We start from the raw sequence: 12071 nt of genomic DNA, 5'->3' as shown, positions 1-12071 counted from the left end.
ATTATGTATTGAGATGAGTCAGATTTCCTATGAATATTGCTAGCTTTGTGCTCGCAAGCATTTGCTCCTGCCATAACGGTTTCAGGGAATTCGCTCTAACAGGACTTCATGTTCTGTTTCCTCTTTTGCTTTTCAAAAGAATGATCCAGCGGCCCCCAAAGTAGATATGCTGTTGTGTAGCAGCAGCCATCTCCTCTCTCCTGTGCCTGTTCCAGGCTGCTGTCAGTGGGACCTCACAACACCGGGCTTTTCCTGGAGCATTTATTTCTCCAAACAAGTTGGAAACACATTCTTGTGGTGTTATGACCCGGGCAAGCACTCATCGTTCTTGCTGCCATTTAAGAAGCGTTTCCCCAGAGCACAAAGTGCGTGTTGCTTGCCTTTTTCAACGCAACCTCATGTACAGTCCTTAATCAGAGGATTCCCAGATGAGCAGCCAACTCTGCTTGTTGGTTTGTGCTCTGAGATTGGAAAGCGGGCGTTGGGTTTCTTGGTCTGGAGGCCCCGGGTGGGGGTAGCACTGTACAGCATCGTGGTGGCCAGGCTGCTCAGGATAGACTTCAAAATATGGAAACGACAATTTCAAGAATAATCAGCAGTTATTTGGAGTTCCTCGAGGCCACGTGTTGCACACCTTGAGTGAATCCCATGGCATGTTGTCAGGATGGTTCTGCTTTGAGTTTATTACTCTGCTTTGGAGAACTGCTGGAGATGTCCCAGAGTACATCCTTCAAAGAATATCTCACCTGCATTCTTACTCTCTGTTTTTCAGCTTGCACTGCACTCCTTGTGCAGGGCCCTGTCCAAAGGTTTGTGACTATGGGAAAGAGAAGACTATTGATTCGGTGACGTCGGCACAGGAGCTCCGTGGCTGCACAGTTGTTAATGGAAGCTTGGTTATAAATATCCGTGGAGGAAGTAAGTTGTGCATGAGTGAGGGTGTAGGGAGCACTGGATGTGAGATTGCTGAATATGACACCATCCATGACCTGGGGCGTTGCTTCTTTGCTTTGACCATTTTGAATCTGAGAGAGAAATAACAGCAGAGCAAATGTTCCTCTCACATTCACAAGGGGTTTTTTTTGCTGAGTGATTTTTGTAAGGTTTTTTGGGTTTACATAGAGCAGTTCCAATTCATCTCTTTGAGCTCTCATATCACTGTCCCCCCCTGCATTATCAGAAAACTAAAACCAATGTTTTCCTCTCCCTAGATAACATAGCAGCTGAGCTAGAAGCGAATCTTGGCTTGATAGAAGAAATCTCAGGTTACCTAAAAATCCGCCGGTCTTATGCCTTGGTTTCTCTTTCTTTTTTTCGTAAACTACATCTGATTAGAGGAGAAACATTAGAAGCTGGGTGAGTTCTTTCAAAAGATATCTGACTTTACTAATTTGAAGTGTCAGGAGTGCCAGCGCTTATCAGGGTGATTTGTATTGATAAACAATCCCTGCGTTATTGTCAAACATTCCTCTGCCCGTGGATTGTGGCCTCCCAGGGAAGACAGTTTGCATTTGTTTTTATGTGGTGTTCGGGGCAGGGGGTGGCATGTGGAGAAGGGCAGTTAGTGGAGCCCCTACCAACACGCATTTTCCTTTTCTGCTTTCAGAAATTATTCATTCTATGCCTTGGACAACCAGAATCTTCGCCAGCTCTGGGACTGGAGTAAACACAACCTCACGATAGCACGAGGCAAACTCTTCTTCCATTATAATCCCAAACTGTGTCTGTCAGAAATCCACAAGATGGAGGAGATCTCTGGGACTAAGGGGCGTCAGGAGAGGAACGACATCGCCCTGAAGACAAACGGTGACCAAGCTTCATGTAAGGAACTTTCAGAATGCGTTGGCACTTGGATCATTTTCCTTTCCCTCTGTCTTTGCTAACTTCATGCTCTTAACGCCTTCAGCCTAGCGTGTGATTTTTGTCCAGGGACTGTCCTTGTCCTTTTGGTAAAGCACCAGGCATGTGACTGGCCACTTGCTTGTACACCGCAGGGCGCTGTCAGCGTGCCATGAGTAAAGCACTCCTGGGTGCTGCCTCTGGCCAGGAGCCCGCCTTGCCAGCTTCGGTCCTCAGAAGTTTTCTCTTTGTGTGCTCAGCTGTGAGATTTTCAGGGCTGAGTGTATTATTGTGTCTCTTTGAAGAGCTGAGCACAACATAACCTCAGTCCAAACCAGGGCCTTGTGTTACTGCCGAGCACCCAATTAATAGCCATCATCTTCTTTTCCCATGTCATGAGGAGTCAGTAGGAACACAGAATAAGTTGCTATGACTCTCAGAATTTTTTTCCACAATTTTGATTATGCTTTTCAGAGGTTTTTAAGCTAACAGTTTCTTTTGATGATAACAATAACCCAGTGCCTGTACTGGCACAGCTAAAGAGCAGAGGGGCACTGGTACTTGATACTCTAACTAAAGGCACAACACTGAAGGTGTAGTTTTGTAGACGCATATTTTGGCAGCAGTGCTGCCAGAAGTACATCCCTCCTGCACTCCCAGCTCTGCTGTTTGTTGCCATTCTGTGCCATGTGCAATCCACACTCCCTGTGAACCAGATCATACAGCTAATCTGGGGTAAAAAATGGCCATTTCTGCTTTGTTGTTCTTGTCTTTGTCGATCTCTGCTCTGATTTGTTGTGTAGCCTCACAGTTTTAACACATGCAGGAACAGGATCAAGGACAGGATGTTACAGGATCAGTAAGGTTGGAAGAGCCCACTGAGGTCATCTGTTCTAACCATGAGGTGCTGATGAACATATTGCCACTAAAATCCCCAGCATCTGTTAAGCTGTGGTTTCAGTTCCTTACTCTCTTCACTTGCATGCTTCCATCATCCTGTGGCTGCACTGTTTCTCTGCATTTGGAGACAGCGCTGCTTCAATTCTGTCCTTTCGTTATGCTATGTAGCTGGTAGAGAACAAATATAACAACTGGAGATCTTTCAGCTGAATCATTTCCCTGATCTGGTTTGCCACATATCAACACACAGAGGCTTGCCAGCATGGTGGGGAGTGAGGAACATAATGACTGCCTACCTAAAAACTGCAAAAACACACATTGAGCCACAACCTCAGGGCTATCACAGCTCTGCTTGGGCAGAGCGAGGGCAGCACAAGGAGTGAGCTGTCTGAAAAGGTCATCTCCTCCCTTGAGACAGCGGCGAGGCTTTCCCACATTCGGGATGAGGCTGGATTTGGGGTTCAGGTCCAGCTCTCCTGTGGCATTGCAGCTCCCAGGCTGGCTGGTTGCTTTGTGCTGAGGGCAGCTGGACCACACGGTCACATTTCTCTGTGCCAGCTTTAACCCTGCCTTGCTGTGCTGCTCTCTGTGCCACCCCCCACCTCAGACCACACATTGCTGGTGTGTTTGGCTTTTTGATTTTATGGTTTGAGTTTTCACATTGGCAGCATCCTGTTTAACAAAAAAAAAACCAAAAAACAACCAACTCCCAAACACAACACCTTGTTTGTGCTGGATGTGTGGACAGCAAAGTGAATGTTCTTCATCCCGTGTGCAGCTACTGCAGGAGTGGCAAATCCCATCAGGGCTGTGCAGTTTGTCCTTGGGCTGCTTGGACATTCCGTATGGTAATGCTTCCCTTGGGAATCAAAACTCCACCCCTCCTGCAACTGTTTGTTGTCTTGCTCTGCTGTTTGCAAAGGGAGCATGCTGCTCCTGGGCGAGGCAGTGCCTGCAGAAATAATGCAGACCCCATTGCTGGGTCCATGTGTATGTCTTGTCATGAAGTTTAAAACACACTGCCTTTAGATTTCACACTCAGTAAAACTCAGTTCAGCTTTTATAGGATTATTTTCATAGAATCATAGAAAAATGTAAGCTGACAGGTTCTCATATTTTTCCCTGGAGGGCTGAAAGTTCTACAATACTGAAAAACAGAAAGCTTTGTTTTTCTCTTAGCATTAACAAAATGATTGTCATCTCTGTTTTGTTATAGGTGAGAACGAATTGCTGAAGTTCTCTTCCATCAGAACATCTCATGACAAGATCCTATTGAAGTGGGAGCCATATTGGCCTCCTGATTTCCGTGACCTCCTGGGATTTATGCTCTTTTACAAAGAGGCGTAAGTGGCAGCTCAGGGAGAGGGGAACTTCAGCAACCAGTGGTTGGGCTACAAAGCAGCAGCAGTGCTGGGCTTCCGTAAATGACATTTGGCATTGAAGGGTAGACATTAATGCTGCTGTGGTCATAGCTAATTAGAAGTCAGACAATCACAGAGACCATGCTTAAGTTTCCAGTGTCGCTCTTTTATATAAGTATTAATTAAATTCTCTGACTTAAGTGAGTTGTATGAAGTCAAATCCCTCGCTTAAGAGCAACCCCAACATCAGTTGTTCCAGCTGTTGCAGGTGTATGTATTCCAACCATTTCCCCACTGCCTCCAGAGTTACTTGTTCCCCTTTAGGTGGAAAGCACTTTTAAAAACCGGTTTTGCCAAACTGGTTTTCATACAGCTGAAAATAATTAGCTGAGATTGAGTCTGTCTGGGTTGTGCGTGGAGCAGTACCTGATGTGTGGTGCTGGTAGGAGGCTGGGTTGCAAAGCTCCCTGTGCTTTATTTCCAGAATTCACAGCACGCATAGGATGAGATAATTAGAATTTATCCAAGGCATAAGGGATGCCTTCAGAAATCATGTCTCCAATGCCTTGATGTCAGGATTCTGTTAATTTGAGGCTTATTTTTGTTTGTTTTTAAGTCCATACCAAAACGTGACGGAGTTTGATGGGCAGGATGCCTGCGGCTCCAACAGCTGGACAGTGGTGGACGTGGACCCACCGCCGCGGTCCAACGAGCCCAAAGCCCAGGCCCAGCCAGGCTGGCTGCTGCGGGGCCTGAAGCCATGGACACAGTATGCTGTGTTTGTTAAAACTCTGGTCACCTTCTCAGATGAACGAAGGACATACGGTGCGAAGAGTGAGATCATCTACGTCCAGACCAACGCTACAGGTCAGTACCACTAAATTCGTGTTGCACTGCAAATGGAAAGCTGACTTCTGGCTGGTAGTCACAGTAATGCTGTGTCTGTGGCACTTTGCTCTCCCGCTGTGGGAAGGTGTTCCTAAAGGAATGGGACGATGTGTGTTTCCCTGAGAGCACCGTTGTGCTCTTGTTCCATCAGGTTCACGTGGCTGTGGGTGAGAGCCCGTGTTACTCCGTGTCCTGCTTTTGTTCCGTGGGAAAGGGAACTCACTTGTGGAGTTGTCACAGAGCTGTGGAAGTGACCTCTGTCTCTTTTCCACCCACACAGTTCCGTCAGTCCCGTTAGATCCAATTTCTGTTTCCAACTCTTCATCCCAAATCATCCTGAAGTGGAAGCCGCCCTCAGAGCCCAATGGCAACATCACGCACTACCTGGTGTTCTGGCAGCAGCAGGCAGAAGACAGTGAGCTTTATGAACTCGATTACTGCTTAAAGGGTGAGTTCCAGTTCTCTCTCTGTGCCCTTCTTTGAAGCCTTCCAGATGGTGGAGCTGTCTCAGCATTTATGGGGATTTTTCACACACTTTGGAGATGCTCTGGTGCTGTTGTTCAAGAAGCAGTTTGAGGCACAGTCGTGTTATCCCCCGTTCAGTTGCATTTACATTAGTCTCTATTGCTGAGTCATGTGCAAAAGATCTTTAAAACTCTCTTTTCACAAAGTAATCAAATATATATTTTTTGGATCTCCCTTCTGCACTTGTTCTTTTTAAACTGAGCTACAAGTTTGATAACAGCTGTGGAGAAGCAAAGTGAAACATTGCAGTACTTCTGGGGATCAGTGGCCAAGTTAATTTTTGAAGGCATTTTGTGCCGTGGGGTTTGGAATGCTTTCAGGATCCACTGAGAACTCCCAGAATCTGCTGCCCTGTGTTCCCAAATTGAGAGGAGCTGGGGTAGAACTCTGGCAGCAGTGACATCTGAGCTTCATTTCAGAGTTAGCACAGATGTGAATCAAAGCCCTGTCATAAGAGAGGGAATGTGAGCCTAGGTATGAAAGTGTGGGAGGCAGAATGTGCCGTGAATCTCGTGTACGCTCGTTTTGAATCTTGGTAGGATCAAACCTCTACTTCTGGCATGCCAAGCATGAATGATAGTGAAATTGTTTTGTCCATAGGATTAAAACTGCCCTCAAGGACGTGGTCTCCTCCTTTTGAATCTGAAGATCCTCAGAAGTATAACCAAAGTGAAAGTGAGGATGTCAGTGGAGAATGTTGTTCCTGTCCTAAAACCGACTCTCAGATCCAGAAGGAGCTGGAGGAGTCTGCTTTCCGCAAGACCTTTGAGAACTACCTTCACAATGAGGTGTTCGTCCCCAGGTACGAGCAGCAGCCATGGCTGCATGCTGTGTGGTGGGAGCTGAGCTCTGCTCCTGCTATTGCTGGGATTTGGAAGGTCACGCTCTGTTTTCTGCCTCTGAATTCTCCTCAGCTTCAGATTAAGGGGAGAATGCTCCACGAATATCTGAAGCCCCGTAGCTCGCTGTAACTTGTGTGATGCCAGAAATAGCCTTTTTTTTTCCTGTCTTAAAATGTTGTGGTCACCTTTCATCCTGTTGAAAAGAAAGGAAAAGAAAAATGGAAGTTTTCCACGCCACAGCCTTGTCCTTCACGCGGTATTTGTGGTCTTCCTCACGCTTAGTGTGGGAAATACCTCCAGTACCACGAGGAATGCAACTGCTGTGGGTGGTGAGTGTCCTGTTTTGAATGGCACACACGGTGTCACATTAAGTGGTGTTGAATGTCTTCACACTTCATATGCAACTGACAAAGGGAGCACTGGGAATCAGGTTAGTCAGTAATGGTTTACCCTCTTCACTGTCATGTATTCTGTGCTCTAAATTTATTCTCTGCTTCCTGCCCTTAGCTATTAAATGTTTCTTTGCAGCTGCCTGACAAAAGCTACCCTACTGCACTGAGTATTGTTTATTATTTGAGTGCTTTCCTCTTCTCTGAGAGTCCGACTTGGTGCCTGCAGTTGTCACATCCCTCCTTTTGCAGCTTTTAGTGCTGATCAGAAGGACAGGTTTCAGTGTCAGGACACATCGTGTTTAAAAGCACAGGGGAAGCAAGCTGTGTACAAAGCCAAACTCCTCTTGATGTAGGCAGACAATTCTGACAATCTGATTTCTTTTTTTTCTTTTCTTTTTGTTTTATTTTAACCTTACTGCACAGCCAGCCCAGGATGCTTCTCAGGCCCGTTTCTGGGGTATGTATTTTGGGAAGAAACCAATCACCAGGATGTGCCACCTTGTCAGCCTGCTAAGGAAGAAAGAAACCTCTACTGTCCCTAGACTGAATGATATTTTAAAAACAAACCCCTTAAGTTATGAGCAAGCAGTAAAGATCTTGTTCTTCTGACATGCATCCTGCGTGTCTTTTCTGACAGGTTTCAGGCTGTGGCAGTGTGGATGAGTATTGTTCTTTCTGTGCATAGCACACCTATTGCCTGCCATAGGGCAGCCTGTCCTGAGCCTGACAGCTGAACACGGAGTGTTCTTTTTTTATGATGCTCCCAACAGTTTCATCCTTTCTCAAGCACTGTGTGGCCTCCCCTCAAGATGAAAGCCTTCAGCTGGTCATGGGGAGGAAGCATGGAGATGAGGCCGGCAGAGAACAGAATGCTGCAGGGCTGCAGATTACAGCTGAGAAATTGCTCCCCTACATCTCATGGAATCACAGAATGGTTTGGGTTGGAAATGTCTCCAAGAATGGGGCATCCACCACCTCTCTGGGCAACTTCTGCCAGTGCTTCACCACCCTTACCATAAAGAACTTTTCCTTATATCCAGTTTAAATCTCTCTTTCAGTGTGAAACCATTTCTCCTTGTCCCATTGTTCCTTCACTGCCTGCACAGCTAACTAGCTGCTCCAGGACTCCATCACAAGTCTTGTGGGTTCATTTGCTCTGGCAAAGCAAACTGCAAGTGTCCAAGTGCTTCGTGCCATAACCACTTTCCCAGTCAGAGCTACTGGATACCTTTTCACCGTGTGCTTTGTAACCTCCCTTAGCAGCTGAACAAAGTGGCCATCAGCACCTGATGCTTTGTTTCTTCTTTCCTGTGTTATTGCTCTTATATTGGAACAAGTTCTGCAGAGATTGGAGCGGAAGGGCGATGGAAAGCTGTGCAGGTTGCCCGGGGATGTCGGGGAGCCTCCATCCCTGGAGGCATCACAGCTGGATGCCCCGAGCAGCTGCCCTGCTGTGTGCAGGGGCACATTGGATGTGCTTTGCAGCCTCAGCAGCTCTGTGACTCTGTGGAAAGCATGGAAAGGTTTCAAAAGTAATAAAAGTCCTGAGAGGCAGAGGGGGAGTAACTGGCTGCTGTTCAGGATGTATTTTTGCTACTGAATAAGTAGCGTCACTCTTCTCTGTCGCTGTCCTTCATTGTCAGTCTCTGTCGCACATTTCTGCCATTACAAATATTAGAGGGCTGCAGAGTGAACGAGGTCTGGGAAATGACTTGCATTGAAAGCAGCTTTCTTCTGGGCTTCCTCATCCATTCATTGTATGGACAGACACACGACTGCTTGTGCCAGCACAGGGGAAGGCAGACTGGCAGCAGTGGCAGCCTGTGCTAGGGGTGGGTGTACGGAAAAGAGAATTTGGCAAGAAAAAACTGCAGGCCTTGGGTAATAAGTAAGGGAAGAGCTGCGTCTACAGCTTCTTGTATTTTACACCGTGTTGCATCAGTGATCAGATAACTGATCTACTTGAGAAAAACAAAATTCCCCTGAGCAGGAGGAGCAGAATCCACGCTTTGTAAGCAGCGGTGTGCAGCTCTGCTGCGGGGAGTGGGGGCCCAGAGCTCTGCCCTCTGCCCCACTGTCAGGGGGGGGAATGCTCAGAACAACCTGTGCCGAGGTAACAGCAGCTCCAGAACGGTGCCTCTGGAGTTAATTAGTAATGAGAGGGAGAGAAAATGAAGAGCTGGAATGCACCCTGCTGGCCCTGCCGCTTGGCAGCAGCGTCGTCCCGCAGCAGATGAGCACCGTGCGTTGTTTGGAGGAGCTGCTGTGGGATCCATCACACCAGGAGGCAGAAGTGGGGCGGTGCTCAGTCCGGCAGCAGAGCTTCCATCACTTGGTACAATTTTAGAGGCTGGAGATGCCTCAAGTGTGGGTTCAGCTCGGGTCGCTCTTTGTGCCCTTTAATAGCTGCACACACAGACAAAGATCATCATCCCCTTAAAATACACAGCCCCGTGTCCAGGCAGCATTAATTCCTTCTGTGCAGCCATTCCTGATCCGCCACGTTGGTTGGGACCTGGCATTCCTGGTGGCGGATGCGGTTCTGTTCTGATCCTTGTTCCTTTTGTTTCCAAGAAAATGACATTTCAGAGCAGTTCTTAATTCTGCCAAATTGATTCTGTTTGCTGGGTGCAGCGCATTGATGCGATCACACACCACTTCTATTTTTACAACAGCAATAAATCGATTTCAGACTGAAGTGCATCATTTGAGAAGCGATATTTGGTTGACAAACAGCACAACCAGCGCGTGGTCTGAATCTGTGCCTTTTGCTTTGTGCTGTTGAAAAGATCTGGATGTGTTTTGGCTTAGGAAGAGGTTAACGTAGTCTAAATGGACAAGTTCAGATGTGATTTTATGACACTTGGGAGGTGTGGAACATCCCGGGTCACTGAAACTGGGGTCTGTGGGATGACCACGTTTGCGCCCAGCTGAATGTGGAGGAGATGAGCTCCCCGGGCATTGCAGCAGGGCTGTGTGGCATGGGGAGCTCTGGCAGAGCGTGGGTCCTCCAGCAAATCCCTTTGACCTGAGCTTTCCCTGTCTGCAGAGTTGTGCAGGGAAGGTGTCCCAGGGTTACATCATTCTGTGCATTACAGGGGCTGAGGTGGACTGCTTGCTTAGAAAACAAAATCAAAAAGTGTTTCATTGCAAATATGGGTCTTATTTGAGTTTCCAGTTGCTCCTTGTGCTCTCCCGTTTTATTCTCAGATGGATGAGTTTATATTGGGAGTAGCAAATAACGCTGTCATATTATTTAATAGGCCATCAAGGAAGAGAAGAGACCTGGGCTCCATAGCAAATGCCACCGTGGTGATCCCCACCATCCCGTCCTCTCCAAACTCTTCTGCAGCCGCATCTGAGAGTGCTGAGGAACAGAAACCTTTTGAAAAAGTGAAGTTCAAGGAGTCCCTGGTGATTTCCGGGCTGCGGCACTTCACAGGATATCGCATTGAGCTCCATGCCTGTAACCACGATGCTCAGGAGTCCCGGTGCAGCGTTGCAGCTTACGTCAGTGCCAGGACCATGCCAGAAGGTAATTAGCTCGATGAGCTCTGCGTTGGGTGGGTAGCTGTTCCAAAATGCTGCTTTTCCTATGAGAGCCAGCTGCAGAAGTACGGAATAGTAGAATCATTAAGGGTGGAAAAGACTACTGAGATCATCTGTTCTGACCACTGATCCATGGCATCGTGTAGGACTGGTGCTCTATTTCCTAATGGGAAAGGATGTTGGATGAGGTTCTGTCTGTTTTGCAGAAGAGATGAAATAAGTGTCATTAATCCTGACCTTGCTTTTAGCTAAGGCAGATGACATCGTTGGTCCAGTCACCCATGAACTGGTTGAAAAAAACACCGTGCATTTGAAGTGGCAGGAACCCAAGGAGCCAAATGGCCTTATTGTGCTGTATGAAGTGAATTACGGCCGTCTGGGGGAAGCAGAGGTGAGAATTTCTGCTTGTTCCTTCGCACAGCACACATGGGAAGCAGCTTCGTGCTTCTCCCCGCTGCGGTGGCTGTGTTGGTGGTGGGTAACAGTGGAAGCTGCACGTGGAGGGAGCTGTGCTTTGTCTCTAGGCTCTCCTTTTCCTTTGGCACACACCTCCTATTGGCACAAGACACGGCGATGTATTTTCTCTGATACCCAATTTGCTGACATTCTGCATGGACTGTTTTTCAGAATTTTATTGCACAGAAGGACAGGAAATAGATGCGTGCATCCGAATCGCTCAGAGAAATTAGGAAAGCATCGAGCAGGCAGAGAGGTGGTGGATGCAGGCAGCCGTGCAGGCAGAGCACTGCCAGCTGAGCTTGGGTTTCAGGGCTGAGGTCCGGTGCAGCAGGCGGCACGCGCTGCGTAATCTGAACTACTGCACTGTAAAATACAAACCCAGGACAAACCGCCACCTCAGAAAAGTCCTGAGCATGTGGAAACCATACTTGTGTCCATTTGCTCATCGAGGAGGCGAGGAAGAAATCCTGTTACAGAGCTGCAGGGCAGTAACACAACGTGCCCCTTCCCTCCCCCCGCAGGAAGCGCACTTCTGCGTGTCCCGAAAGCACTTTGCCAGCGAGCAGGGCTGCAAACTGCGTGGGCTGCAGCCTGGAAACTACAGCGTGCGGATCCGAGCGACGTCGCTGGCTGGGAACGGCTCCTGGACAGAGCCCACCTACTTCTATGTGGCTGATTACTGTGAGTTCTGTTGTCTTTCTCAGCATTTTAACCTCGATAGGAACCCGCATCGCTGCTAGAAGCAGGCAGTGCACGGGGAGCTGTAGAGGCTCGTGGAATGTTTACCAGTACATCCACTGCCAGGAAATTGGGGTTAGTGAGCAGCGTGTCTGTTTTCTTCATTCGGATGTTGAGCAGCAGTCTGAGCTCTTGTTCTGATCCACATTAACCTCTATCAGCTTCATGTTTGCTCCTGTTTATACAAGGCAGAGATCTTATTGAATTTTGAGACCTGTGTTAATGCCTCCAACTCTCTTTCTCTTTTAGTGAACGCTCAGCCTAACATTGCTGTTATAATTGTTCCGATTATTTTTGCCATAATCATTGCTGGAATTATTGGAGCTGCTTACGTGCTCGTGAAAAAGAGGTGAGTGCATCATTTCAGTCCGAACAGGCAGAACTTCCATGCAAAGATTCTTTTTATTTGTTGGAAGTAACTCTGTGTTTATTTTCTAACTTAGATAATGATTGTAACATGAAATTTAGGAAATATTTTTGCACGTTTGCAAATTGGGATAGTTGCTATTTGTTGCACACTGTGGGAATTAATCAAATTCAGTTCAGATATGAGCAATGTGCAGTAAACAACCCTTGTC

The 12071-nt window shown here is 47.4% G+C and overlaps 1 protein-coding gene across 1 annotated transcript in view; it reads left to right on the top strand.

The window, feature by feature from the left end:
• Positions 1–12071, top strand: part of INSR (insulin receptor) — a 34982-nt gene that overhangs the window by 15100 nt on the left and 7811 nt on the right. The window contains exons 4-14 of the mRNA XM_010725063.3: positions 773–918; positions 1212–1356; positions 1607–1821; positions 3956–4082; positions 4717–4967; positions 5269–5436; positions 6114–6315; positions 10011–10282; positions 10545–10687; positions 11277–11436; positions 11743–11842. Coding sequence (XP_010723365.1) covers positions 773–918; positions 1212–1356; positions 1607–1821; positions 3956–4082; positions 4717–4967; positions 5269–5436; positions 6114–6315; positions 10011–10282; positions 10545–10687; positions 11277–11436; positions 11743–11842 — 1929 coding nt within the window. The remainder of the gene's footprint in view (positions 1–772; positions 919–1211; positions 1357–1606; positions 1822–3955; positions 4083–4716; positions 4968–5268; positions 5437–6113; positions 6316–10010; positions 10283–10544; positions 10688–11276; positions 11437–11742; positions 11843–12071) is intronic.

This window comes from Meleagris gallopavo, chromosome 30 (assembly GCF_000146605.3).
Source record: "Meleagris gallopavo isolate NT-WF06-2002-E0010 breed Aviagen turkey brand Nicholas breeding stock chromosome 30, Turkey_5.1, whole genome shotgun sequence".
In the NCBI taxonomy this organism is placed as follows: domain Eukaryota; kingdom Metazoa; phylum Chordata; class Aves; order Galliformes; family Phasianidae; genus Meleagris; species Meleagris gallopavo.
This window is presented reverse-complemented; position numbering and strand designations above follow the sequence as displayed.